Raw genomic sequence first — 25928 nt, 5'->3', positions numbered from 1 at the left:
CTTCTCCTTTTTAATGATATATTTTGATGACCAGAAATTCTTAATTTTTATATAGTCAATTTTTTTATAGCAAAACACCTGTGAACATAGTCAAATTTATCACTTATCCTTTATAATTTAAATGTCTTACTTAAGAAAACTTCCCTTTCCCAAGTTAATAAGTACATTTTGTATTTTCTCCTAAAAATTATGTTTCATCTTTCACATTTAGGTTGTTAAGCCACCAAGAATTGATTTTTCTGTATGGTGTGAGGTAGGGTTCAAATTTTCACCCCTTACTCAGAAGGCTCTTTTTTTCTACATAATGGTTTTGGTTTGATCTCTCTGCTTTCTGAAGTCTCTTATCCTATGAAACACTATCAAGATTCTACAACAATGAAGCAAAACAAAGTATCAATCCCACAGTTTTATTTGTAAAGAACAAAGCATGAAAAGTCATATTTAAATGTACTCCCAAACCTGAAAAACCCACGTCAGTTTGTCTGATATGTATGTTAAAGTGCTTAATATCACAATACTCTTTCAAATTTTATACTATGTTCAGATGAGAAAAAAAATCCAGTTCTGATGCATTTTGTTAACAATACAAAGAAAAACAATATAATTTAAATTCAGAAAAGCTAATTTAAAAAAAAGATACACAGGTTACATTTATACATGGTTCAAGTGTAACACAGAGCATTCTAAATGTTTCACACCCTCATTTGATTGACAACAGGAACTCCTTACTATACTTCTCTATTGTTGACAAGATTTGGTGTTTAGAATCAAGATTGGATTCACACACAAGTACATTCAGGTAAATTAGAACAAATATGATTCCCTCCTACATAACCCAAGGATACCCTGGATCCCTTCGAATGAGGAAAAATTTTATTTGAGGTTTTTTTTTTTCCTCTAGCTTGATGTGATATATCTCCGAAGTCAATCTTTATCTTGTTCTTGAGAGGGTGAACAGCTCCAATCAGATTTTGGAGATGAGGTTCTCCTTAGATTCTTTTGATCACACTACATCAGCAACCTCTTCAAAAAGCTTAGAATTCAGTTGATTCAAGGGATTTATAAATTTATTTTAATAGGAATAAAGGACCTAGTAGTTTATTATCCTTTTCTGTCTCCTATTTATGCTAAGCAGTAAAGTAATAAATACTTATATAAGAAACAGACTTCAAAAGACATGGATGACTTGGAAATAGGATTCACTTTATAAAAGTAGAGAAGGGCTCAAGACTCTCAATCAGTGAAGGTGTGTTAATACTGAAATATAAATAGCTAAAGTTCAGATTGTCTTTTCAACATAGTGAAAAGGATACACTAGTTTCTGTAAACCTCACAGAAAATATTCACAGTTCCCTAAATGAAAAATTGTAATTTTTAGCAGAAAGAAGATATTTTCATTATGAAGAGCTACACTCCTAATGTTGTGAAATAAATATTTCCCTGGAAATTTGAGGTCCTTGTCTGTCACCTCATGTTTCAAAATACCTTAGGGATGTCAACATATACTACACATAAGCTGTTGTATAGTCTTGAACCTCTTTTTCACTTACATTTACATATAACAGTGCTTTATTGCCAAAAAAGGAAATATGAGCAGTTCAGTATTTCCCCCATATCATTCATATACTGTGACAGAAGTTCATTAAAATAATTTTTTAAAAAGCCATGTGAAAGTAAATACCACAAGGTTACAAAAGGTACAAAAATGTGTGAAACATTTAAATTTCAGAGGGAAATCCACACTTCTGCAAGGTTTAAGTTTCTCATATCAAATTCTCATTCCCAGTGGAAAACAAGGTGGGGAGGGTTGGGAGGTTTTTGTCCTCAGTAGCCTGCTTTTTCCCACGTAGGACTCCACTTTATACTACTTCACACACTGACTCGCAGTCATTTTTAAGGCATATGACTCCCGACCAGGGCACAGATCTCACACATGCTTCCAACATCAGTGTAATGCCACTGTGTCATAAAGGTCAAGATTAGGGGTTTCAGGACATATGAAAAACATTGGGAAAATAAATTTTTCAAGAGGTAATACTTTTGGCAATTTAATTTTAAAACAACTTCTTCACCAGCTATTACTATGCAAAAATAATCATTATGGTCCCAGCATTTAATTTATTTGCAGGAAAAAAACAAATTAAATATTGATTTTTTATTTACTTTGAGATGTAATCCTAAAGCAATGTATTAATTTAAAAAATTACCACAGCAGAAAAGATGCCTCTATGTGGGTATGGTCCTTCCAAAAGTCAGCTTAAAAGTCAAGCATTTATTCTACGCATTCTGCTACTACTGTTGTGCTCAAACTTTTGGTATAACTTAGAGACACTTATGAGCCACATAAAAACTAAGTCCTTTGTTTTGTTTTTTTGAGATAGGGTTTCCCTATGTTACCCAGGCTGGACTCAAACTCCTGGGTTGAAGTGATCCTCCTGCCTTGGCTTCCCAAGCAGCTGGGACTACAGGTGTGTACTGCCATGCCCAACATGTCTTATTTCTTTATAACTGCACTTCTTATGTGACCCCAAACTCAGCTTAAGCATCCTTTTCATTGATCAAACTTGGATCCTAAGGACTATTTCCAACTATTTAAATTTATTCTTAAAGGCCAAGATTGACTGCCATTGGGAATATTCGAAAGAATGGGGGTACTGGCCATTCAAGCAGCTCACACAAGGAGGGCCCCACATGTTTATAGCACAGGCTGTATCAACGGAATAAGTACATGGGCTCACAAGGTGACTAAAGGACCCATCATCCAAGAGGATGTGTCAGTTCTGATGTGTTTTTTTTTTTAAATCATCATTTCACCATTATAGTAATATTACACAAAGGCATGAAGATGAAACTTCAGGTGTAACTTTTTTGGGGGTATTACTTTTTAAAGTAATGGTTTTATTCATAGGCTGCAAATCCAACTTTGCCTGCAGTTTTTTTCTTTTTTTTTTTTTGAGACGGAGTCTCACTCTTGTCACCCAGGTTGGAGTGCAGTGGCACAATCTCAGCTCACTGCAACCTCCACCTCCTGTGTTTAAACGATTCTCCTGCTTCAGCCTCCTGAGTAGCTGGAATTACAGGCCCTGCCACCAGCCCCCGGTAATTTTTGTCTATTTTTTTTTTTTTAGTAGAGACGGGGTTTCACCATGTTGGCCAGTCTGGTCTTGAACTCCTGACTGACCTCAGATGAACCACCCGCCTCAGACTCCCAAAGTGTCAGGATTACAGGAGTTAGCCACTGCACCTGGCCTGCTCCCAGTTTTTACAAGATGTTAATTCCCAATAATCTGAGAGCAATGTGTTAATATGAATATTAATTCTTCTAAATGAATATTCATCCTTATTTCCTACTTGTATAGGTGGATGAATAAAGATCCAATAGTATAATAGACTATTAGTAAGAATGCCGGAAGGTCAGTCTCATGCAGCCTGGTGAAATAAAACAAACAAACAAACATGAATTCTAGAGCTTGTGTTGTCAGTAACCAGCTGTGGGGTAAGTGTAAGATTTAATCTCTCTATTCCTTAAGTGTTCCCATCTACAAAGTAAGAAGGCTGGATGAGGTGTGTCAATCCTAGCACACTAACCTAAGTCATCCCCCAGGTTGCCTAGACCTGTCAGGAGCATGGCCTTATGAAGATACAAGCATGAAATCCTGGGTTGGACCCCTCTATAGTTTCTGATCACCAAACACAGTAGGAGCCCAGTGTAAAACAGGTTCTGGATATCTCCCACGATAAACTTCCCATGTCCCTGGAAGAGCTGTACCGTTGTAGACACACTTTAGCTTCAGGCAAACAAATTTCTGGTCTACCCAGAACCATCTTCTTAAACCATTTCCATGGGTTTTTATTTTTATTTATTTATTTTTTGAGATGGAGTCTTGCTCTGTTGCCCAGGCTGGAGGGCAGTGGCGCGATCTCAGCTTACTGCAAGCTCCGCCTCGCGGGTTCACGCCATTCTCCTGCCTCAGCCTCCTGTACAGGCACCCGCCACCACGCCCGGCTAATTTTTTGTATTTTTAGTAGAGACGGGGTTTCACGGTGTTAGCCAGGATGGTCTCAATCTCCTGATCTTGTGATCCACCCGCCTCGGCCTCCCAAAGTGCTGGGATCACAGGCGTGAGCCACCGCGCCCGGCTCCATGGGTTTTTAAATACAGCTGTCAACTCTCCTTTTCCTCAAGTATGAAGTCACATGTTAAAAGAGGCTGTCCTTGGCTGAATACAGTGTTTGATAAAGGGAGTTAGGCACTTGTTTCATTTGTTTCTTCCTCCAGGAAATAAGGTTAACAACACAGGTGGTGAAAGCCCAGCAACCTCCGATTGCACAAGGATACTGATGCCATGGCTTTGCTTTTCAGCCACAACTGGGAATAAAACTCGGAGCTCTGCTGAGGCAATTTTGCTGCTAAAAATGTACAAATGCCTAATTAGAGTTACAGGACCTACCAGAAGATGAGGACTTACAGTAACTAGCCAATACTACATTTACTTAACTTCTTTATAAACTATCAAACTGGAAAGTTACTCACAACTTTTGGTCTTTCAAAATTGTTGCCACCTCTTGCTTTGCTTCCATTTTGTCAGCCTGTGCTGCCAGTGGCTTTTAGCTTCTCTGGGTCAGTTGTTTTACATTATTACTCCCCTTCCTACAAAGGAACGTAAAGCTTGCCCTGAAACACCCAGAAAGGGTTCATTCTCTCTCTCCTTCTGTTATTTGCATTATCATGGTCAACAAATGCTTTCACAAAAACATTCCAAGCCACACACAGCCCTCCTCCTCCTTAGACATTCCTTCCATTTCCCGAGGGGGGATGGGCCCTGGAGAGGTGGGTGATTAGACCCTAACAAAGACAGGGCTCATGGTTATCCTTAAGAGGTAGGCCACTGCAGAGTTTAGATGGCCAAATTAAAAGTACAGAATCAAATTGCTGTTTGCAGTTCTTATCACTATGAATCTAACACTGAAATTCACATCTTCCCAAAGTACCTCAAATAACAAGAATAAAAATGCCAAGAATGAAGTTAGTCTAGGCTAATCTTTCCGAAGTGTAAAGAAGTTATAATCCCACAATTGAACACATTTCTCAGAGCTTTGTATGTTCTCTTTCCAGTTCAGCCAAGCTCCTGGGGTCTAGTGTTTAAAATACTCCAATTATATCATCTTGTGCAGACTGAAATTTTTTTCCAAAAGACTGGAAAAGTGACTAGCGATTCAAATATATAAAACAGTTTGTAACTTAAAAGATACAAGTGAAGACTACCAGTACAGTAGGTAAAGCTGTGTGCATCCACAATACAAAGGATCAGACTCCAAGATGGATGGCTACTACATAACAATGCATTCTGGGTTTCTTTGTGATACCTGGAGAAAAAAAAAAGCCCGACTGGGTTGCACTATATTTACATGTTTACTGGCTTCTTCCTGGCTAGCACCACTCTTCCCCCCAACCCCCAACATTTTTAAGCTACTTATTTTAAGTCACAGGAATATTCAATCTAAGAAAAGCATCTTATTAGAGTAATATAATTTCTTAAAGAAGATAGCATATTTACACACATCTAACACATGAAAATACTCTATTTTATACTAAATTCCAGGTTCAAATGAACTACAATACAACATTTTGCCTTGTCTGTAGAGTGAGGATTGTTCCAAATGGGGCATATGTTGGGCTGCCCCTGCAGTGACTCACTACTGTCAGACAAGTCCAAATCGGTCCCCTAGTTGGGGAAGGAGCAAGGTTTGGACTGAGAGTTTCTAGCCAGTTGAGTTACACATCCACTCCTTTGATGAGTGATCCTTCTAGGACTATGGTGAAGTCCTGAATGGTCTGCAGAATTCGGATAAGGGAGTTGACAGTCATGCGGTCTCGCAGGAGAGCGCTCTCTTCATACATTCGAGTGATGGCAGGACACTCAGCTAACAATGGAATCCACTGTGGGAGCAGGCGATCCCTACAGACCCAAACAGAAACAATTCCTGAGCACTGCTGGCCTCGCTGCAGAACAAGGCACACAGTGGAGCCTGTATGAATGGGAAGGTGTGGGACTTGATGGTACAAAATCTATCCAAGCTAAGAGGTCAGGAGAGAGGAAATCAAAGCCAAGAAGTTGAATATTTTCTGGTAAAAAGACAGTGATGAGACAGTGTAAAGCTAAAGGGAAAACCCATTATTTTAAACCCAATTTAATGTACTTTAAGAGTTTAAAGTACATTAGAAAGTCTATGCACATTAAAGACATTCTCTATTCTGATTTTACCACCTTTAGAAAGAGGCAAAATGTCATTTTCTATGTCTTTTTTTTTTAATAGGAGTGTTACTCTGTGGCAAGGCATGCCACAGTATACTGAAGTTTTGGAAGAAAGACTACACTAAACTGTAGGGACTTGCTTTTTTTTTTTTTAACTTATATAACATAACAGGGTGAGGAACAAAATCAAAGCAGAAAAACATTAAGTAGATTTTATAAACCAGATGAGAGTTTGCAATGGTCTAATAAATCAGAAGAGTATAGAGATAAAAGGAGATAAAGATCATGCTCAAAAGAAACTTTAAAAGCACAGCTAAAACTGGGCTCCTTTTATGAAGAAGAAATACAGAACTTAGTTCTGTAAACCAGCTGTTTCAGGAAGATAAAACCTCACATCTTCAATGTTTCCTGATCAAACCTGACATTAGTAACCCATTGCTAAGTTCCTAAGACATCCTTATTGAGCATCCCCAATCAGGCCATCTTCAGTCTCAAGTTGGGGCTCTTAAGGTTCAGGAAAAAACAAATACTACATGGGTAACTTAAAAAAAGAAATCTAAAGGTCTGTATGTTTCATTTCTTACAATTCTGAGATCTGTTTTAAAAGTAATGGATTGTATCGCTCCTATGTGCCACTTTCAAAAAATAAAGGGGTAGGAAATAGTCTTAAAGAGAAGATGATATTTATATAGCAAGAATCCCATAATGTTATTAAATGTAAATATAGTGGTATATATACACTATATAAGGTTTACTTAGTAAATATGTACGGTGTATGTGTCTAATTATCTAACAACCTCCTTATTACCTATCTATCTGTCGAGCCAGTATACAGTCATGGTGGAGAGCTTGGGCTCTGAAGTGGGACAGGGTGTGAACTTGGCTCTGTCTCATTTTTCTGTGTGATCTTGGGAAAGTCTGCTAACTTACGTGTGCCTCATCTATTTTCTACTTTCTCATCTTTAAAATGAAAAAATCGGTTGCTACCTCATGTAGTGGTGGTGGTGAATTAAAGAAACCCAAGGGAGGAGGCAGAGGTTGCAGTGAGCCAAGATTATGCCACGGTACTCCAGCCTAGGCGATGGAGTGAGACTCTGTCTCAAAAGAAAAAGGAAAAGGAAAGAAACCCAAAGGAGAGCTCTGGAAGGGGTATGATCTGGTATAACCTTTTCTGGACTCTAGTTCAACATGTGACAAAGATAGGGAAAATAAAAAACTGGTTTTGTACCTTGTTCCAAGGCAAACTAAAATCTGGAATTTGCCATCCTTCCCAATGTTCCTGGGTGCAGTATTAATAGCATTTACATAGTGGCAGAAGGTTTTGCAGGATGATTTCTGAATAAGGACATCATCTTCATTATCTAGAATCTGGTCAGTTGTTTCAAAATAAGCAACCACTTTCTCTGAGGAAAAAAGTCAGAATTATGTCACAATATGTGTCAACACTTCATATACAGAAAGATTCATCACTTAATTTATTATGGAAACAGTAATGATGCTTTGCATACAGTCAGTGCTGAAGCCAATATCATTACTTTATCATTGATTTTAGGGGTCGATGTTTCATGGTAGAACAATAAATATGCTCCCAGGAATTTATTTTCTAATTTAGACTGCATTCCAGAAGACTGGAAAAGTTTACTCCCTTTAAAATACCTTCAGGAAACAGAAACTGGCAAAAAAGAAAACAAAAATAGCATCTTCTGTTAAGACTGGAACCTTCTAGGAGTAACCAGCAATGACACGGTAGCCATTGAAATAATACCCCATGTTCTAGTTACAGAATGACTTGCTAACACTTTGCAACAAGATCCTTGAAATGTACCTGAATAAGTACCTGACAAAGAGAGATATACGTATATATACATGAGAAGCAGAAGCAATAAGATTCTAGGCATTCCAGAAGAAAAAAAAAAAATCACTCCTGGGGGCCTATCTCTGACAACTTTCCTTTTTTTGTCTATTCTAAGTTAGATGAAATAAACTACTTCATCTAGGCCTTATTTAGAAAACACAAAATGATTAATTGCCCATTTAAAGAAACTAGGAATTCTAGAAGAGCTGCATACCAAAAGAAAGATCACAAAGCTTAGCAAGCTAGAACAGAAACACTCCAAAAGAGCTTTCTGTGATGATGAAAATGTTCTCTATCTACAAGGTCCAATTTGGTAGCCACAAGTGGCTACTGAGCACTTGAAATGTGGCCAGTGTTATTAAGAAAATGAAATTTACATTTACATTTGATTTAAATTAAATAGATTTGGCCAGGCATGGTGGCTCACGCCTGTAATCCCAGCACTTTGGGAGGCCAAGGCGGGCAGATCACCTGAGTTTGGGAGTTCGAGACCAGCCTAGCCAGCATGGTGAAACCCCGTCTCTACTAAAAATACAAAAGTTAGCTGGGCATGGTGGCAGGCACCTGTAATCCCAGCTACTCGGGCTGAGGCAGGAGAATTGCTTGAACCCAGGAGGCAGAGGCTGCGGTGACCCAAGATCACACCATTGTACTCCAGCCTGGGCAACAGAGCGAGACTCCATGTAAAACAACAAAAAAAAATTAAATAGATTTAAAATTTAAATGGCTATATGTGGCTAATGGTTACTATACTGGACAACACAGAGCTAGAGGAATCCTTTTACAAAAATTGGCCAGGCACAGTGGCTCACACCTGTAATCCCAGCACCTTGGGAGGCCAAGGCAAGTGGATCACTTGAGGACGGAATTTGGGACCAGCGTGGCCAACATGGCAAAACCCCATCTCTACTAAAAATACAAAAATTAGGGGTGTGGTGGCAGGTGTAATCCCAGCTAATCAGTGGCTGAGGCAGGAGAACCGCTTGAACCAAGGAGGCAGAGGTTGCAGTGAGCTGAGATGGGGCCACTGCACTCCAGCCTGGGCAGTAGAGTGAGTCTCTGTCTCAAACAAACAAACAAAAACGTTCTATCATGTCACTACTTAGCTCAAAACCTTCCAACAGCTTCCAGTTTCATTCAGGATAAAGGCTGAAGTCATTCCAATGACCTAGAAGGCCCTACACAACCTGGCACTGGCACTAAACACCCCCTCCCCCAATCTCCTACTTTCTCTCTCTTGCTGTGCTCCAGTCACACTGGTCTTGGAGTTCCATGGAAACACTTCCGCCTTGGGGCTTAGCACTGGCAGTGCTGTCAACCTGGAGTCCCTCCTCCCAGATATCTACATGGCTCACTTCCTCACCTACATGAAGTCTGTGCTCCAATGTACCTTGACATTCAGCAGAATCTAAAACCACCCCATTTGAAAGACCACTCCCCACTTTATTTCCTTTTATACTGCTCTATTTCCTTCCAGATCAATGGTCACATTTCTGACATACCATATGAATTACATATTTGTTATGTTTTTGTGTATTGTTTGTTTCCCACACCGACCTGAGTATAAGTTTGTCAACTATAGGATTTCTGTTTTGTTTACTAATGTATATCTTGAGCAACTCAAATACTATTTGGAATATTGTACATATTACAATTTGTTGAGTAAATGAAAAACAAAGACAATACTTGATATTTATTTATCATTATTATATACACTTTTTGAGACACGGTCTCACTCTGTCACCCAGGCTGGAGTGCAGTAGCTTGATCATGGCTGACTGCAGCCTTCACCTCCTAGGCTCCTGGGCTCAAGCGATTCTCCTGTCTCAGCCTCCCAGGTAGCTGGGACCACAGGTATGTGCTACCACACCCAGCTAATTTAATATTTATTTTAAAATATATATATCCTTGCCAGGCACGATGGCTCACTCCTGTAATCCCAGCACTTTGGGAGGCTGAGGCGGGTGGATCACAAGGTCAGGAGTTCAACACCAGCCTGGCCAATATGGTGAAACCCCTTCTCTATTAAAAATACAAAAATTAGTTGGGCATGGTGGTGCACACCTGTAGTCCCAGCTGCTTGGGAGGCTGAGGCAGGAGAATCATTTGAACCCGGGAGGCGGAGGTTACAGTGAGCCAAGACCGCGCCACTGCACTCCAGCTTGGGCAACAGAGTAAGATTCCGTCTCAAAAAAAAAAAAAGAAAAAAATATATATATACCCTTATCACTAACCCTTATTCACTCAGATTCCTGGGTCTTTGAGTTCCTAAGAAAGGCTTCAGTGACCTTAATGTAATACACATCTACTTTATTTACCTATGAAGTCCCAGATGAAGACATTCTTGTGAAAGATGCGGGCAGATTTGAACCCATGGTGGAAAACTTGCTCAAGGGCTGCAACCAGGCCATTTTCTCCACACAGCAACACGGTGAGGCTTCCTCTCTGTGGGGCATAACACACAGTGCCAAAGAAAAATCTCCTGCATCTATGTCTAAGAAAAACACTAGAGAAGCAAGTGCTGAAGGTAGCTATATGAAGCATGTTTTTACAGCTACCAGAAAGCTTACAAATGAAAATTCAAGCACCCCATATTGCCTCGTGTATCACATATAAAAGCATCTTTAAAAGTCCCACTATACTAAGTTTTATAGCCCATAAATACCTCTTTTTCAGGTTTATGAAAATGTTTCACAATATTGTTCACAGCTTCTCCAATTCCTTCTTGTATCTGCCCAGCATTGGGTTCTGTAAAATAATAAACAGTGGCTGCATTCTCATGAGAGAGAAATAAACCAAAGTACTATGGGACATCAACTGTGTCCACCTAGGCAGGAAATACGTCATCAGAGCAGGCTGGCTTTGCCAGGGGCTCCATAGAACTTGCCTCTGGCCAGTTTGGCCAAGTGGGAAGCATCCTGGCAAAATGGAAAATAATCCAAGCGATCCCTAGATTCAAATCCCAGCATTACCATCTGCAATCTATAACCCTAGCCTAGTGTCTAACTTCCTCTGAGCTTTCAGTTTCCTCAACTGAAAACAGGAAAAATACACGCCTCACTGGGAAAACTGGTAAGTTATAGGAGTAAATAACTAGCATGGCGCCTGTCACAAAATGCTAGCAAGCCCCCAAATATGAGAAGCAAGGTTGAGAAGTCCCAACATCACTCCTCAAATGTTCCCTTATGCTACCCACCTACGAGCCTGTTAGTGGAATGTTCCCTTATGCTACCTACCTACGAGCCTGTCAGTGGGCATAGATTAAGGCTTGAGGCGCTCTGGATAGTTAACCTGGAGTTTGAAGATTTGCTGTTGTGTTTAAAATAAGGGGAAGATGCCAGGTACCCTGTGGCATCTGGGCCTGAAGCCCAGAACTCCCTCCCTTCCTGGCTAGTCAATCTGTCTCAGCACTGCTTCCTTCTGCCAGCCAGTACTTGCTCTTCTAGGCCACTTTCCTGAGAGACAGGTTGGTGGGCTGCTTGAATGCGACCTAAATCACTTTTGTCCACCAAACCCAAGGAATGGTTTGTTTTTTAAAAAAGGTGGTAAACATTTCAGAAGTAGGTAACAACAGAAAAGGTATATGGTTCAGATTTTCTTGTAGTTCTAATTTACTTAACACACTATAAAGGAAAACCCATACATCTTCATGTTTAAGAATCTCTGAATTCATACTGCTCAAGGATTTCTTGCATGAACATTTCTTTTTTTTTTTTTTTTTTTTTGAGATGGAGTCTTGCTCTGTCTCCTAGGCTGGAGTGCAGTGGTGCAATGTGAGCTCACTGCACCCTCCGCCTCCCAGGTTCAAGCAATTCTCCTGCCTCAGCCTCCCGTGTAGCTGGGACTACAGGTGCCGGCCACCATGCATGGCTAATTTTTTTGTATTTTTAGTAGAAATAGGGTTTTACCATATTGGTCACGCCAGTCTCGAACTCCTGACCTCAGGTGATCCGCCCACCTCAGCCTCCCAAAGTGCTGGGATTACAGGCGTAAGCCACCATGCCCGGCTAACGTTTCTTTCAGTAAAATTCAAGTAGGTTTTTTCTACACTAATGCATAAAAATTGTTAAAAGGAAAACCTCTTATAATTGAAGTACTGATACCATGGCCTCTTGTTCCTAGTGGTTTCTTTACCCAGTAGTTTTTTGTTTTTTTTACCTTTACCTTTCTCTATTTTTTCTTTTAGACATGAAGTCTATTTTGAAAACTGTCACCCATTCCAAAAGAGCCTTGATCAGTATTATTATAAAACTGTTTTTAAAAATTTTCAGTTCTCTGAATACCATTGTACATATAACATACTGTGAGAAAATACCCTGTTATCCAATTCTGAGTCTTGGGTCATTTAGACTTTTCTGCTTATAGAATGAGAAAAGAAAGTACGATTTAAAAAAATGGGGGATAAAAGCCTCTCAGATAATACCCCCATGAAATTGGACTGACTCAGATGTTATAATAATTAGGATGGATTGAGCTGAAACCTACTTTTAAATTTTAAATCAGCATAATTAAAATTCACCATGTAATAAAAGTCACCAATTTTGATGAGCTTTGACAAATGGATAGTCATGTAACCACCACCACAATCATGATACAGAACATTTCCATCATCCCCAAAAGTTACCCTGTGCTCTTTTTTTTTTTTTTTTTTTTTTTTTTTTTTTTTTTTTGAGACAGAGTCTCGCTCTGTCGCCCAGGCTGGAGTGCAGTGGAGCGATCTCGGGTCACTGCAAGTTCTGCCTCCCGGGTTCACGCCATTCTCCTGCCTCAGCCTCCCGAGTAGCTGGGACTATTGACACCTGCCACCACGCCCGGCTAATTTTTTGTATTTTTAGTAGAGACGGGGTTTCACCATGTTAGCCAGGATGGTCTCGATCTGCTGACCTTGTGATCCGCCCGTCTCGGCCTCCCAAAGTGCTGTATTACAGGCGTGAGCCACCGTGCCCGGCCTATCCTGTGCTCTTTTCAGTTACCTTCCTTAGCTCCTAACTCCTGGCAACCACTGATCTACTTTCTATTATTATATTGCTTTTATAGAGATCTGATATATAGACAGATATATATCACTATCTGTTTATCCTTTCACCAGTTGATGTATATTGGGGTTGTTTCCATTTTTGGCTATTATGAATAAATCTCTAAAAACATCTGAGTACAAGTCTGTGTAGATATATGTATTCATTTCTTTTGTGTACATATCTAGGAGTAAGATTGCTGGGCCAAGCGTACAGTAAGTGTGCATGTATCTTTATAAATGCCAAGATGTTATTTTGTATTCCTACTAGCAATGCATGAGCTTTCTGTTACTCCACATCCTCACCAATATTTGTTGCTATAAGTGCTTTAAATTGGTTGGGCACAGTGGCTCACGCCTGCAATCCCAGCACTCTGGGAGGCCGAGGTGGGAGGATCACCTGAGGTCAGGAGTTCAAGACCAGCCTGGCCAACATGGTGAAACCCCGTCTCTACCCAAAATACAAAATTAGCCTCGCGTGGCAGTGCATGCCCGTAATCCCAGCTATTTGGGAGGCTGAGGCAGGAGAAACGCTTGAACCTGGGAAGCGGAGGTTGCAGTGAGATGAGACCGCACCACTGCACTCCAGCATGGCCAACAAGAGCGAAAACTCAGTCAAAACAAAATAAACAAAACAAAACAAAAAACAAAAAAACTGCACTCATAGTTAATACACAATCATGTGCTAGCAAATGGATAGAGACTAATAGAAGAATCTAGGGAAACTGCTTTGTTAATAAACTAAGGACCTATTAGGTACCTTTGTTATTCTACTTGTTATAATCTATAGATAAAAAGCCCCTTCACTGATAAACTTCTGTAACTTTTCCCTAAATACCGCCTCTATATTCATGTTCTGTGGCTGCCTTCTGTGGCTGCTGTAATAGACTCACAAAACTTGGTGGCTTAAGTGACAGAAATACATTTTGTTGCAGGCCAGAAGTCAAAATTTAGTTATCACTGGGCAAAAAAAAAAAAAAAAAAAAAAAGCAAGGTGTCAGCAGGGCTGTATTCCCTTGAAATTCTAGGGGAAAATCCCTTCCTTGCCTCTTTTAGCTTCTGGTGGCTGTTGGCATTCCTTGTTTTTTTTTTTTTTTTTTTTTTGAGACGGAGTCTCACTCTGTTGCCCAGGCTGTAGTGCATGTAGTGCAGTGGCACGATATTGGCTTACTGCAACCTCCACCTCTCAGGTTCAAGCAATTCTCCTGTCTCAGCCTCCCAAGTAGCTAGGATTACAGGTGCACACTACCATGCCCAGCTAATTTTTGTATTTTTAGTAGAGACGGGGTTTCGCCATGTTGGTCAGGCTGGTCTTGAACTCCTGACCTCAGGTGATCCACCCACCTCAGCATAATGCCTGGCCAGCATTTCTTGTTGTTGTTGTTTTTTTTTAAAGACAGAGTCATGCTTGTTTCAGCAGCACATATACTAAAAAATTGGAACAATACAGAGAAGATTATTAGCATGGCCCCTGCACGAGGATGGCAAGCAAATTGGTGAGGCATTCCATATTTTTCTCAATACTTGAATGGGGAACATATGCACAGGGGAAGGAAATAACATTGCACTTTATAAACACTGTATTGTAAGTGGAAAATGCAATGTTTTAAATAAAACTATTTAAAATTGGCACCAAAAACCCCCCCAAAAAAGACAGTGTGTCACTCTGTCACTCAAGTTGGAATACAGTGGCATGAGCTTGGCTCACTGCAACCTCACCTCTACCTCCTGGGTTCAAGCAATCCTCATGCCTCAGCCTCCTGAGGAGCTGGGATTACAGGCATGCACCACATGCCTGGTTAATTTTTGTTTTTTTAGTAGAGACGGGGTTTTGCTATGTTGGCCAGGTTGGCCTCAAACTCCTGATCTCAAGTGATCTGCCCACTTTGGCCTCCCAAAGTGTTGGGAAAGAATACATATGATTGCATTTAGGGTCCACGTAGATGTGATCCAGGACAATCTCCTATTTCAAGATCCCTATCACATCTGCAAAAATCCTTTTTCCAAATAAGGCAACATTTACAGATTCTAGAGGTTAGAATTTTATATTTTTGGGAGACATTATTTAGTCTATTAAAGCCTACATTAGTAATTTAGTCTATTAAAGCCTACGTTAGTATAAATTAGAAGTTTACTATATTACTAAAAATGACATGTGAACATAGTATAATATTCATAAAATTCACTCCTTTATAGTATTTTGTTTCATCCTTACTATAGGAAGAAAGTTGGGACAGAAGGGGTAGAAGGAAATTTTAATCTCTTAGAATAAGAGACACTGGGGCGGGCGTGGTGGCTCATGCCTCTAATCCCAGCACTTTCAGAAGCTAAGGCGGGTGGATCTCAAGGTCAAGAGATTGAGACCAGCCTGGCCAACATGGGGAAACCTTGTCTCTACCAAAAATATAAAAAATTAGCCAGATGTGGTGGCGGGCACCTGTAATCTCAGCTACTTGGGAGGCTGAGGCAGCAGAATCGTTTGAACCCAGGAGGCGGGGGTTGCAGTGAGCTGAGATTGCACCACTGCACTCCAGCCTGGGTGACAGAGCGAGACTCCATCTCACAAAAAAAAAAAAAAAAAAAAAAAAAAAAAAAAAAAAAAGGATAGATATGGCTATCTGGGAGTACTGTAATATATAACTATTATTATTTCTCTTTTAAGTTTCAGGCAAGGCCAGGTCTGGTGGCACACGCCTGTAATGCCAGCACTTTGGGAGGCTGAGGCAGGCAGATCGCTTGAGCTCAGAAGTTCAAGACCAGCCTGGGCAACATGGCGAAAGGCAGTCTATAAAAAATACAAAAATTAGCCAGGTGTGATGTTGTGTGCCTGTAGTCCCAGCTACTTGGAAAGCTGAGGTGGGAGGATCATTTGAACCCGGGAAGCAGAGGTTGCAGTGAGCTGAGACTGTGCCACTGCATTCTAGCCTGGGTGACAGAGTGAAACCTTGTCTCAAAAAATAAAAGTTTCAGGTAAAATATTTACTCATATTTCCACAGCTTAATAAAAACAGAGCATGCAAGTTTTTTGAAAAATTAGATTTTAACATCTAAACTCTTCCGGCTTTTGAATATTTATGAATTTTCCTCAACTTTCTTCTTTTTAAAATCTCCTCACTACGTTCATTAACACAATTGTTTTCTATCAAATGGTCACATGAAGCCTACATCATAGGAGCACATATGGAAAATTTAAATAAATTTACTGTTGTTTTTTCCTGTCAGTGAAGTGATGCTCAATCTCCTAGCCGTGGTGGGTGACTTCTGCTGGGGTGGAGTCCGACACTGCTTTACTAGATCTTCATCTGATGCTGATGTCATCAACTCTCCAATAAGAATTCTCTCCAGGCTCCCATCATCAATGCCTTTCCCCAGCCACCGCCCACATGGGAATCTGGTAGGACAGAAAACAAGTTTTTTATTTTTTATTTTTTTGAGACAGGGTTCTCGCTCAGCCCCCTGAGTAGTTGAGACTACAGGTGTGCACCACCACACCTGGCTAATTTTTGTGTTTTTTATAGAGAGAAGGTCTCATTACATTGCCCAGGCTGGTCTTGAACTCCTGGCCTCAAGTGATCCCCCCATCTCAGTCTCTCAAAGTGTGTGGATTACAGGTGTGAGCCACTGCATCTGGCCAGAATATTTTCAAACTAGAAATTAATTTGGGAGTTCAGGCACAGAAGAAAAGAGGACAATGTTTCCATAGAGTAGTGTTGGCTGTGACTAGTGGAATCCAAGAGATCTTTTCCTCCCACTGAAATTATTTTAGGCTTCTTTTTTATTTTCTTTTTTTTCTGAGAGTTATATTAATCTTTCCAACACTTGTGGACTAAGCAATAGCAGCAAACATCTGTTGTTTTAAAAAGTTTTTTGAGGCTGGGCATGGTGGCTCATGCCTGTAATCCCAGCACTTTGGGAGGCCAAGGTGGGTGGAACACTTGAGGTTAGGAGTTTGAGACCAGCCTGGCCAACATAGCAAAACCCCATCTCTACTAAAAATACAGAAATTAGCCGGGCGTAGTGGCAGGTACCTGTAATCCCAGCTACTCAGGAGGCTGAAGCACGAGAACTGCTTGAACCTGGGAGGCAGAGGTTGCAGTGAGCCGAGATTGCGCCATTGCACTCCAGCCTGGGCAACAAGAGTGAAACTCTGTCTCAGACCAAAAAAAAAAAAAAAAAAAGAGAGAAAGAAAAAAAAAAAGTTTTTTGGGGGGGCAATTTTGTATGACATAAACAAAAAAAAAATTGCCCCCCTCCCCTGGAAAAAAAAACCCTAAAATTCAGAAGGCAGCGGAAGAGTTCAAACAATTCTTTTTTTTTTTTTTTTTTTTGAGATGGAGTTTCACCTTGTTGCCCAGGCTGGAGTGCAACGGCGCAATCTCGGTTCACTGAAATCTCCCCCTCCCGGGTTCAAGCGATTCTCCTGCCTCAGCCTCCCAAGTAGCTGGGATTACAAGCGTACACCACCATGCCCTGCTAATTTTTTTTATTTAGTAGAGATGGGGTTTCACCATGTTGGTCAGGCTGGTCTCAAACTCCTGACCTCAGGTGATCCACCCGCCTCGGCCTCTCAAAGTGCTGGGATTATAGGCGTGAGCCACTGTGCCTGGCCTACAATTCTTAAACCTTTTCTTACCTGAAGAGTCTTAAAACAAAGAATTCTGAGTTCCCAAGGCCATTTACTTACCTGTATGTATGTCCTGTGATTTCATTTCTGACCATGACACAATCCACTAGCCATTTGGCTAACAGTCCTGAGTTATCGTGACCAATCTGAACAGTGGTCAGCTTCCCCAAGTTCTGGCACTGTAGGGACAGGACCTTAGGTTATTTAGTACCCAATCCCATCCTGTTACATCTCAGCTTTACAGGTACTTTGGTACCGTCTAATTTAACAACTGCAGAGACAAACCCTGCATAATGTATTCAGCTATGCACTAGAGAAATATATTCACATATATTCCTTGCTCTCAGGGAGCTCCCACATAATGAGATAGGAGACATATGGATATTAACTACCAAATGAGGGGCACTGCACACAGTGCTAGATTAGAGATGTAAAAAGTGCTAGAAGAACGCTGGGGAAGGAACAGTTACTTCTACTTGGGGAACCCACAAACAACACAGACAGTGACTTGTGCCTTGAAGGGTGAGAATAATTTCTAAAAACAGGAAAAAGATGCTATTTAGATTTTGTTACAAAGAGGTCAAGAAAACAATTATAGATTTTAAAAATCACTGACACTGATATTCTTTTCTTTTTTAGAAATTTTTTTGTGGGTACACAGCAGGTATATATATTTATAGGGTACATGAGATGTTGATATTTTTCTGTTCCAATAAGATACTAAGGCAGAACTGACCTCAGACCTCATATACTAGAAGTCTTTGAAGCTATTTTTTAAAAGGCATAGTTATCAGTAAGTTATCTTCACTGGTCCTTTGTGGACAAGTACAAAATAAAGCAATGATAATAGGAATAGCAAAAATGAATACTAATTAAATTCTGACTTATAAAATCTGATAATGAAAAGATCACTGACCCCAACTATGTGCTGCATGAGAACATCAGAATTGTAAGTTCTTTTTTTTTGGTTAATTTTAATTTTTAATTTTTATGGGTACCTAGTAGATGTGTATATTTATGGATTAATTGAGATATTTTGATATAGGCATGCAATGCCTAATAACTGTATCAGGGTAAATGGGGTGTCTGTCACCTCAAACATTTATCATTTGTGTGACAATCCAATTATACTTTTAGTTATTTTAAAATGTACAGTTAAATTATTGTTGACTATAGTCACCCTGCTGTGCTAGCAAATACTAGGTCTTATTCACTCTACTTTTTTGTACCCATTAGAGCTATGAGGTTTTTTTTTGTTTTTTTTTTAGACGGAGTTTTGCTCTCGTTGCCCAGGCTGGAGTGCAATGGTGCAATCTCGGCTCACCACAACCTCCGCCTCCCGGATTCAAGCGATTCTCCTGCCTCAGCCTCCCGAGAAGCTGGGATTACAGGCATGTGCCACCATGCCTGGCTAATTTTTGTGTTTTTAGTAGAGACGGGGTTTCTTCATTTTGGTTAGGCTGGCCTCAAACTCCCGACCTCAGGTGATCCGCCTGCCTCGGCCTCCCAAAGTGCTGGGATTACAGGCATGAGCCACTGGCCCGGCCAGAGCTACGAGTTCTTAAAGCACTTTATTCTTTGTATCTCAGTGAGAAGGCATCACCATGCTCTAACTTAGGGATGATGGCATCTTGAATTAGTTGTGCAGCAGAGATGGAAAGAAGTAGGTAGACATGAGAGAGACAGCTTAGAAATGGCAATGATGGGGGTTTTAATGTACTTTCATTATTGTTAGATGAAGAAAAGCCAAGGGTTTTAATATTTTATATACAGGTGGCTTTGAGTCTACTGCATGGATAAGGCCAAACTGGGCTCCTGGGGGCGGGGGGGCATCATGACTCTAAGTGGAAACTGCTATTTCGAGACCCCAAGGAACATGAGAATGGGACATTCAGTTTGTACCATTTCCTTCCTCAAACACAACAATTATTTGTCCTCTTCCTCCACCAAGATCAACCTGTGTACAGGCTTAACCCCATGGAACTATTTCACCAAGTAAGACTGAAAATTGACTACAATATTAAAAGGTTGTTGTTTGTTTTGTTTTGTTTTTTGAGACACAGTCTACCCTCTGTCACCCAGGCTGGAGTGCAGTGGCACAATCCTGGCTCACTGCAACCTCTGTCTCCTGGGCTCAAGTGACCTCAGCCTTGCAAGTACCCGGACTACAGGTGCATGCCACCATGCCCAGCTAATTTTTGTATTTTTTGTAGAGATGGAGTCTCACCATGTTGCCCAGGCTGGTCGTCTCAAACTCCTGGGCTCAAGCAATCTGCTCACCTTGGTCTACCAAAGTGTTGAGATTATAGGCATGAGTCACTGCGCCTGGCCAAAAGGCATTTTTATAGAATCATTCTATAAATGTCACCATGTGGTCTAAAACCAGTAAGCAGATGCTTGAACCCAGGAGGTGGAGGTTGCAATGAGTGAAGATCACACCACTGCACAGCCTGGGCGAAAGAGCAAGACTCCGTCTCAAAAAAAAAAAAAAAAATCCATAAGCATGAATATCAGCTCTCCTGTCCTTTTGCCAAAGGATGACCAGGTTTGGGCAGAAAACATTTTACAGTAGGGAGGAGAACCACTGTGGGGAAAACATTTATTTGAATATTTCCTGCTTGCTAGAATCTGTGCTAGACCCTGAAAATAGTAGGAGAAGACCTAGAAAGCCCCAAAGCACATCATTACAAGTGAAAAATAGAGCTTAACAATGAAAATGCAAAACAAATTAGTATAAGCTGCTTAAGACAACTTTAGACATATAATCACAAAAATGATCCTGCACGCTTTGAGTGTTCCTCTATTTTATTTGATTCAAGGAAAAATGAAAAAGCCAGACAGAATCATCTGTAAAACTACACGTGATACATTCTTCTAGGAAAGGTATTAGCTGAACCTACCTCAAAGGTCATTTCGAGGAGGTTTTTGGGAATCTGCATTACTCCTGTGTCTCCCAGCTCTCCTGATACACAGATCCAAGGGTTTGATGTGATTATTGCATTGCTCAGCTTTTTGATTGGGATGATCACTGACCTATATGGAATCACTGAAAGAAAAATGCAGAAATTAATTAAAAAGTGGGAATAAAATTCTCCTTATAACAAAACATATATTAAGAACTCTTGTTGGTTTTCATTGATAATTTGCTTTTTATGATCTATCAAGATGTACTTACATGAAAAGTTGAGATCATAACCTTTCAGTCTAGAAAGATGAGATCTAGTTTGCAAACCAGAAGTCTCAATACTCGTAGCAGTGGTTTTCACAGCATGTATATCATCATGTATGTATGATGCATATATCAACATTAAACGTATGAACAATCTCAAGCATTAGTACGAGAATACCTAAAGATGTGAACATTGACTGTGTATATTGTGTTTTCATTGCTTAAATTTTCTTAAAAATTAATTTTGTAACAAAATTGAATAGAAATGAACATGATTACTGATATGGTTTTACATAAAAAGAGGGGTAGATGACTTCTTGGACAGTACTGAGTTTCTTGGGCAATGCTTTAAAGCACTGCATTTCAGAACTTTCCCGTCCCAAGTTTACAGAACAATATGCAAAAACCACAAATAATAAACAATGGCACCTCCACTCTGGACATATCGTGAAGTTATAAACCACAACTTTGAAAGCTATTAAGGTGACTCACGCGCAAGAGGAGCCCAGGGAGGCTCTTCCACAGACACACCACTAGATGTCACTGCCCTATCACTGTCCTTTGCTCAAATGTGGAAGCACGAGAGGTTAGATGTTATGCATGTCCTCCCTTCTTTTTTTTTCTTTTTTTTTTTGCCAACATGGCAAAACCCCGTCTCTACTAACAGTACAAAAATTAGCCGGGTGTGGTGGCAGGCGCCTGAAATCCCAGCTACTTGGGAAGCTCAGGCAGGAGAATCACTTGAACCCGGGAGGCAGAGGTTGCAGTGAGCTGAGATTGCACCACTGCATTCCAGCCTGGGCAGCAGAGTGAGACTCTGCCTCAGAAAAAAAGAAAAAAGAAAAAAGAAAACGGCTGGATGTGGTGGCCTGTAATCCCAGCACTTTGGGAGGCCGAGGTGGGTGGATCACAAGGTCAGGAGTTTGAGACCAGGCTGACCAACATGGTGAAACCCCGTCTCTACTAAAAATACAAAAATTAGCCAGGTGTGGTGGCACACACCTGTAATCCCAGCTACTCAGGAGGCTGAGGCAGGAGAATCGCTTGAACCCGGGAGGCAGAGGTTGCAGCAAGCCGAGATTGCGCCATTGCACTCCAGCCTGGGCAACAGGAGTGAAACTCTGTCTCAAAAAAAAAAAAAAAAAAAAATATGCAGACAGGGCCAGGCACGGGGGCTCATGTCTGTAATCCTACCTAGCACCTTGGAAGGCTGAGGTGGGCAGATCACTTGCGCTCAGGAGTTCAAGACCAGCCTGGGCAACAAAGTGAGACCTTGTCTCTATACAAAATAAAAAACATAATTAGCCAGGTCTGGTGGTACACACTTGTAGTCCCAGCTACTCAGGAGGATGAGGAGGGGGGATCCCTTGAGCCAGGGAGGTCAAGGATGCAGTGAACTCTGATCCCACCACTGCACTCCAGCCTGGGCAACACAGCGAGACCCTATCTCATAACAAAAAGGGGGCAGATGGTTTAAGCACATAAGCATTTTTGTCCATCACAGCCATACATTTCTGGTTTTTTGTTTGTTGGTTTTCTAGAGACAGGATCTAGCTCTGTCGCCCAGTCTGAAGTGCAGCAGCCCAATCAGTGTTCACTGCAGCCCTGATCTCTGGGGCTCAAGCAATCCTCCCATCTCAGCCTCCCCAGTAATTGGGACTACGGGTGCATGCTACCACACCTGGCTAACTTTATTTATTTGAGTTTCACTCTTGTCACTCAGGCTGGAGTGTAGTGGCACATTCTTGGCTCACTGCAACCTCTGCCTCCTGGATTCAAGTGATTCTCCAGCCTCGGCCTCCCAAGTAGCTGGGATTACAGGCGTCTGCCACCTCGCCCAGCTAATTTTTGTACTTTTAGTAGAGAAGGGGTTTTGACATATTGGCCAGGCTGGTCTCGAACTCCTGAACTCAGGTGATCCACTCGCCTCAACCTCCCAAAGTGTTGGGATTCCAGGCATAAGCCACCGCGTCCGACCCCTAGCTAACTTTTTTTTTTTTTTGAGACAGAGTTTTGCTCTTGTGGCCCAGGCTGGAGTGCAATGGCATGATCTTGGCTCACTGCAACCTCTGCCTCCCGGGCTCAAGCGATTCTCCTGCCTCAGCCTCCTGAGTAGCTGGGATTACAACTGCACACCACCACGGCCAGCTATTTTTTGTATTTTTAGTAGAGATGGGGTTTCACCATGTTGACCAGGATGGTCTCGAACTCCTGACCTCAGGTGATCTGCTCACCTCGGCCTCCCAAAGTGCTGGGATTACAGGCATGAGCCACCGTGCCCGGCCCCTAGCTAACTTTTTAATTGTTCTTTTGTTGAGACAGGATGTCACTATTTTGCCCAGGCTGGTCTTGAACTGGACTCAAGCGATCTTTTTGCCTTGGCCTCTCAAAGTTCTGGGACTCCAGGCATGAGCCACTGCACCTGGCCTGATTGTAAAATTTTAAAGTTTTTTTTTTTGAGACACGGTCTCGCTCTGTCACCCAGGGTAGAGTGCAGTGGCACGATCTCAGCTTACTGCAATCTCCACCTCCTGGGCTCAAGTGATCCTCCCACCTCGGCCTCCCCAGTAGCTGGGACCAGAGGTGTGCACCACTACGCCCAGCTATTTTTTTGTAGTTTTAGTAGAGGCAGGGTTTTGCCATGTTGCCCAGGCTGGTCTCAAACTCCTAAGCTCAAGAGATCTGCCTGCCTTGGCTTCCCAAAGTGTTAAGACTACTGGCATGAGCCACCTGCCATGTATGTATGTATGTATGTATGTATTTTTGAGGCAGAGTTTCACTCTATCTCCCAGGCTGGAGTGCAGTGGTGCAATCTCGGCTCACTGCAACCTCTGCCGCCCGGGTTCAAGTGATTCTCCTGCCTTAGCCTCCCAAGTAGTTGGGATTACGGGGGCTTGCCACCGTGCCCAGCTAATTTTTGTACTTTTAGTAGAGATGGGGTTTTATCATCTTGGCCAGGCTGGTCTTGAACTCCTGACCACGTGATTCACCCACCAAGGCCTCCCAAAGTGCTGGGATTACAGGTGTGAGCCATCGCACCTGGCCACTATTTATTTATTTTTTGAGAAGAAGTCTTGTTCTGATGCCCAGGCTCGAGTGCAGTGGGGCAATTTCAGCTCACTGCAACCTCCGCCTCCCGGGTTCAAGCGATTCTCCTACCTCAGTCTCTGGAGTAGCTGGGATTACAGGTGTGCGCCCACCATGCCCAGCTAATTTTTGTACTTTTAGTAGAGACAGGGTTTCCCCATGTTGGCCAGGCTGGTCTTGACCTCCTGACCTCAGGTGATCCGCCACCTCGGCCTCCGAAAGTGCTAGGATTACAGGTGTGAGCCACCATGCCCAGCCATTTTTTTTTTAAGTAGGGTAGAATCAATATTTGTTGTTATCCTTGGGATTTCTGCCCATTTGATCGTAAAAGGGGGTGTTAGAAGCCCTCCTTGAAAGATCTACAAGTAGGATGAAAAACATTTACTAAAGAAGGTGCCTAGATATAGCCTCACAATATGAGCTCATGGTTCAGTGCACTCTTAGATGAGGAAAACAAATGAGATAAATTGTTCATTTCCCTAATTTTACATAAAAGACTTTCTTTATGTTAGGTGAATAGTATCCCTTTGTGTCCTTTTATTTTGGCTTTAGGATAGGAAAATGTCAGAGAAAAGGCCATATATTCACTGTTTAGTAATCATCAGAATCAAATGGGTTTTGAAACTGAAAGCAGAAGAGGTTAGTGTTAAGACTTTATTTTAGGTGCCAGAGGCTTTTCTCATTTCTTGCACTGCTAAGAAAATCTGCAGAAAAAGGCATGGTTAGGGTCAGCAGTTCTGTGGCTGCAAAAGGCCCACAGATGCACAACAGTGATTTCATAGTTTAAGTATGAAAAAGCAATATGATTAAATTTAAAAATTTTTCATGAAGAATTCCTCAAATTGAAAGAGTTACTCAGATGAAGAGAAATCTACAGATATAATGAGGATTTTAGGAATCCTCTACTGCTACTACTTCTTATTTATTTAGAGACAGAGTCTCAACCTGTCACCCAGGCTGGAGGGCAGTGGTGTGATCTTGGCTCACTGCAACCTCTGCCTCCCGGGTTCAAGTGATTCTCCCACATCAGCCTCCTGAGTAGCTGGGACTAAAGCAAGCGCCACCACGTCTGGCTAATTTTTGTATTTTTTGGTAGAGATGAGGTTTCACCATGTTGGCCAGGTCAGTCTCGAACTCCTGACCTCACGTGATCCACCCGCCTTGGCCTCCCAAGGTGCTGGGATTACAGGTGTGAGCCACTGTGCCTGGCCTCTTCGATTTAATTTAATGAATGAATTAATTAATTTATTTATTTATTTTGAGACGGAGTCTCGCTCTGTCGCCCAGGCTGGAGTGCAGTGGCGCAATCTCGGCTCACTGCAACCTCCGCCTCCCGGGTTCAAGCAATTCTCCTACCTCAGCTTCCTGAGTAGCTGGGATTACAGGCGCCCGCCACCACACCCAGCTAATTTTTGTATTTTTAGTAGAGACAGGGTTTCACCATGTTGGTCAGGCTGGTCTCTAACCCCTGCCCTTGTGATCCACCTGCCTTGGCCTCCCAAAGTGCTGGGATTACAGGCTTGAGCCACCGCGCCCGGCCCAATTTTAAAACTGTATATAACTTTTAAGTTTCTTATACCTGCAGTAACCTAATCAATGAATAGTAACTTGACAGGCATTACAGGATGGCCTAATCCCCATTCCAATTCCCTTTTCCTTTGTCTTCCGTTACCAGAGACTGGAAAGCCAAAACCTACACAATTCTGGCCAGTGAAATGTTAGTGGTATTTATTGAGATTTTTTGGAAAATTATGTCTTTCTAGCACAGATCCTGCCCCTCCTTGGCACTCTCTCCTTCCTGCTGGAAGGTATGCTGAGAACAGCCATGTTGAAACCATGAGGTAACTAGCACACACAGAGCATGTCTAACAGGAAAAAGACAATGAGCCTGGGTCCGTGACAGCACTGCCCACTGCCTACTT

General features: G+C 41.6%; 1 protein-coding gene and 1 non-coding gene across 13 annotated transcripts in view; one reads left to right on the top strand and one right to left on the bottom strand.

Moving 5' to 3' along the window:
• Positions 1–391: 391 nt before the first annotated feature.
• The window catches only part of DENND5B (DENN domain containing 5B), a 208929-nt gene continuing 183392 nt past the window's right edge, over positions 392–25928 (bottom strand). For 6 of the 12 annotated variants that reach the window (XM_001138331.7, XM_009425632.5, XM_063786758.1 and 3 more), the window contains 7 exons: positions 20651–20796; positions 17811–17929; positions 16330–16517; positions 10778–10860; positions 10431–10557; positions 7486–7660; positions 392–5960 (listed from right to left, as the gene is read on the bottom strand). In XM_001138331.7, coding sequence (XP_001138331.3) covers positions 5777–5960; positions 7486–7660; positions 10431–10557; positions 10778–10860; positions 16330–16517; positions 17811–17929; positions 20651–20796 — 1022 coding nt within the window. In that variant the 3' untranslated portion in view covers positions 392–5776. The remainder of the gene's footprint in view (positions 5961–7485; positions 7661–10430; positions 10558–10777; positions 10861–16329; positions 16518–17810; positions 17930–20650; positions 20797–25928) is intronic. The other 6 variants (XM_016923690.4, XM_016923691.4, XM_016923694.4 and 3 more) reach the window with 2 other exon arrangements.
• On the top strand, positions 14531–14642 carry LOC112205064 (U6 spliceosomal RNA). The gene has a single exon (XR_002938929.1). It is a non-coding gene; the product is annotated as a U6 spliceosomal RNA (small nuclear RNA).

This window comes from Pan troglodytes, chromosome 10, assembly GCF_028858775.2.
Source record: "Pan troglodytes isolate AG18354 chromosome 10, NHGRI_mPanTro3-v2.0_pri, whole genome shotgun sequence".
In the NCBI taxonomy this organism is placed as follows: Eukaryota; Metazoa; Chordata; class Mammalia; order Primates; family Hominidae; genus Pan; species Pan troglodytes.
This window is presented reverse-complemented; position numbering and strand designations above follow the sequence as displayed.